A 3,483-nucleotide genomic window follows, 5' to 3' on the forward strand; every position below is an offset into this window, starting at 1 on the left:
ACATGGAAGACATTCATAGCAGTAAGCCAAAGCGTGGCCTTGACTTGCCATCTCTTAAAGTGCATACCATTAAACTTTTCTGGCTTCAGCGCGTCGGCAAAAGCAGCCATAGAAAAACTAGGAAATTGTCTACAATAAGGTTTTTGGATTGTTGAATAATTAGACAAATTCCAAATTAAATTCCGAATATAAATCATGACCAAATCAGAAGAACTGAAATAAAAGCCAAATCAGATGATGCGTACTGATTAGACTTACTGATAGTTGGCGCGCGCCAGAATCAGCTGGGTCGACGATGTCGAAGTAGCGAATCAACAGGGTCGACGAGGTCAGAAGATCACGAGCAGTCGCGTGAAGACGCTTCCCAAAAACCTTATTCGCCCTCTCCCGGTGCAGGATCTAGAAGACGAAGGGTTCCGGAGACCTGCTCTCCTGATCGCAGATGCACCTCTGCGGTCGGGACGAAGGGAACTAAAAGGCGGCTCAGCTATGAAGAGAGGCGAAAGCGAACTGGGATGATTTGGAGGCTGGCTGCCGGGCTCCTTTTATAGGGCCGAGTCCGCGACCCCCGTGCTTATCCGCCCACGAAAATCTCGCAATCAGTTGAGATTTTATAGCGATCGGTTAGGATAAGCGTAACAGCCAAGAAACCAAAAAAATCAAACGGCAAAAGGTAGCCGCGCCCCCGTAAGGCGAGGGGCCGGATTTCGGCGGACCATTCACGCGCATGTCGTGCGCCCGCGCCCTTCGCCCCGCCCCGCCCCGCCCCGCCCCGCCCCGGCGAGCGAGCGAGCGAGCGCGCGCGTGTGGCTCTCCACACTCTCTCCTCTCATCCATGACTTGGTGAGTGAGTGTGGCTTCCATATTTAAGTTAGCTCTACTCCACAAGAGCTAGCAATATGGTGCTATTGGTTCCACCTATCCCTTAGCCATCCACTTATATGGGCTTTTGAGATTTTTCTGGGATTTATTAGAAATTCTTAATTGGGCCAAGCCCATAAATCCTAACAGTCGCTTGCTCGTCGGTCTTGAAAGTGCCGCCTCCTCGGGGCTTCGGGGACGCCGCCGCTTGCCCGCACAAGGGCCCCGCTGCGGATCAAGGAACCTCTACCACCGCACGTCGAGGTAATGGAGTTGGGGCCACCGCCACGGCAACAATTTCTTCGTGCGTCGTTGCCCCTGTGCATGGCGCAATGCAGTGATCGCCTCTCTCCCGTCCCGTGCAACCGTTGTCGCCCCTTCACCCGTGCATGGCGGCAAGATCGCCCCATTTGCCAATCGCGATAGCCCTGCTGTGCAGACCAAAAATGAAGCGCAACAAGCAAGGGGTTTGAATCTTGGTCGTTCTAGGAAGGAACAAAGCTTCCTTATCCTAAGTTCCTAACCAGTGCGGCTAATGTTAATGTGTATCATATATACACTAATAATTTGAAAATAAAAAATATAATCGTGCGGAGCTAGACCGACACTGTAGACGAAGAAGATATACGGGCACGACATGATTCTCTGGCTAGACCAGCATGGGTCCATTTTGAATCATGCTGGACCAGACCGTGACAATTAAATAGGCCATGTCTGTCATACCATGCCTATCGGGTCAGACCGTGACACTATTAAATAGGTCGTGCCTTAGACCGACCGCCAAGCACAACATATTTGACCTCCTCCCTCACCGAGTCACTGTCCCTGATCTCATGAGCATAGGAGAAAAAGCGAAGTGAAAAAAATCATCTCGTCTCATCCCACACAACATACCACGTTGTTTGTCATCTCCGCTCCCTCCTCGCCACATCGTTGTCCGGGTTCTCTCGGGCAATATCCTAGGTGCACCGCAAGACACAACCGGATCCGTGCGATTATTAGACCCTACGCTACAAGATATCCTTTAATCCATGACAAATTCTCGGTGACGTAATTCATAAACGTCATGATCATGGCTTTGTGATGTTTTTTTTGCTATTCCATGACAAATTTTGTGAACCCCATTACAAGAGAAACATCACCGATTACAATTTGTGACCCCATTATATGACGTTATCAAAGTTCGTCAAAATCATGGCATTGTGATGGTTTATTTGCTAATCCATGACAAATTTTGTCTGCCATTGATTAAAGGATTTCTTGTAGTGAGATAAGAGCACCCTGTCGCGCATATAGATCCGAGAGGGATGACACCATCACACGATCCAACTCGACATTGATTTGGCTCGATCCAAAACATGGCAACTGCCGGTGTGTGCTGACTCTGTCCTGGTCTCGGGTTGTCTTTTTTTTTTGGCACGATCCAGGAATCTATATATATGTGTTTGGATCATATTTAAATAACTATATTATTTAAACAACGTCTACCAATATGATATATAGAAATTGTAGTAAAGCGCGTGAACCTAACTATTGATAATATGCCCATTATTGGATGGAGAAAATACCTGCACACTAATCATTCGCACATTGTTTTATAAATTATTGATTTCTCAGCGCTACTTTTATCAATAGTAAAAACAGATGGATCGATATGCATATATAGCAGATGCATGGGTCATTATTACGGGAATGTTCACTTAGAATTAAAAATCAGACTATTTAAACAGCTACAGCTACGATCTATAGAAATAAAAATATTGTAAAAACAGTAAAAATCAGTATAAATTAAAGCCAAACGATCTGGTATATCATTTATTCATACGCACGCGTAGCTGTCCAAAGAGCTCGGTAGACACAACAGGCAGCGGATCGAGTACCACCAGAGAACACGCATACACGGCAGTACGGCACGATCCAGGTACGTATGTACGGAAACAGAAAGTGACGCCATACTCTGTCCCTGTCCAGTGGGCCATGCTGCTACTGACACAGGCACGACACGACACGTACGCGGCGGCGGCGCAAACAGAAGTTAACTAGCACGACGGCACGGGCACCTTGCACGCGGCCATGGCCTTCTTGCCGTTGGGCGAGTTGACGTAGCGCTGAAGATTGGGGTCGCGCGCGTACGTGCACAGGCACGGCTGCTGCTCCTTGAGCCTACTGCAGCACGCCGCGCTGGGCGACCTCCCGATGATGATGGCGCCGGCGCACGGCGTCAGCTGCGTGGCGTCGCACGCCGTCGCCGCGTCGGCGCCCCGCGGCGCGGCGGCGCACAGCAGCAGCAGGACCACCGCCCAGGCGGCGAGCGCCGCCAACAGCACCTGCGAAGGCTTCGTCATTGGCTGCTGCTAGCTAGGTGCTGCCTGATGGAGAGATTTATCGAGCATGACGATGATCAGTAGCGGCAAGTATTTATATGAATTCTCGGTTGGTGTAGGAGACATGGCGCCGAAAGCGACTCACTCAACTGAGCTTATAATAAAACGGCACTCAGTACGGGTGTGTCAGACCACATGGCCAAATAGGGTTCGGTGGATCAACTCCAGCACAGGAGATTCTCTCCTCTGTATTTTTTTTCTTTATAAAACTCCCTCGGCTTTCAGCGTCCCTCCGCGT

At 49.4% G+C, this 3,483-nt stretch overlaps 1 protein-coding gene across 1 annotated transcript; it reads right to left on the bottom strand.

Annotated features, from left to right (window-relative positions):
- Positions 1–2,645: 2,645 nt before the first annotated feature.
- Positions 2,646–3,239, bottom strand: LOC100281901 (uncharacterized). The gene has a single exon (NM_001366180.1). The coding sequence runs from the start codon at positions 3,204–3,206 to the stop codon at positions 2,901–2,903; it is 306 nt and encodes a 101-aa protein (NP_001353109.1). The 5' UTR covers positions 3,207–3,239; the 3' UTR covers positions 2,646–2,900.
- Between the last annotated feature and the right edge of the window lie 244 nt (positions 3,240–3,483).

This window comes from Zea mays, chromosome 6 (genome assembly GCF_902167145.1).
Source record: "Zea mays cultivar B73 chromosome 6, Zm-B73-REFERENCE-NAM-5.0, whole genome shotgun sequence".
Lineage (NCBI taxonomy): Eukaryota > Viridiplantae > Streptophyta > Magnoliopsida > Poales > Poaceae > Zea > Zea mays.

Bases quoted from the DNA above. Each gene is read 5' to 3' on its own strand.
- LOC100281901 (NM_001366180.1), bottom strand. From the start codon at position 3,206: ATGACGAAGCCTTCGCAGGTGCTGTTGGCGGCGCTCGCCGCCTGGGCG.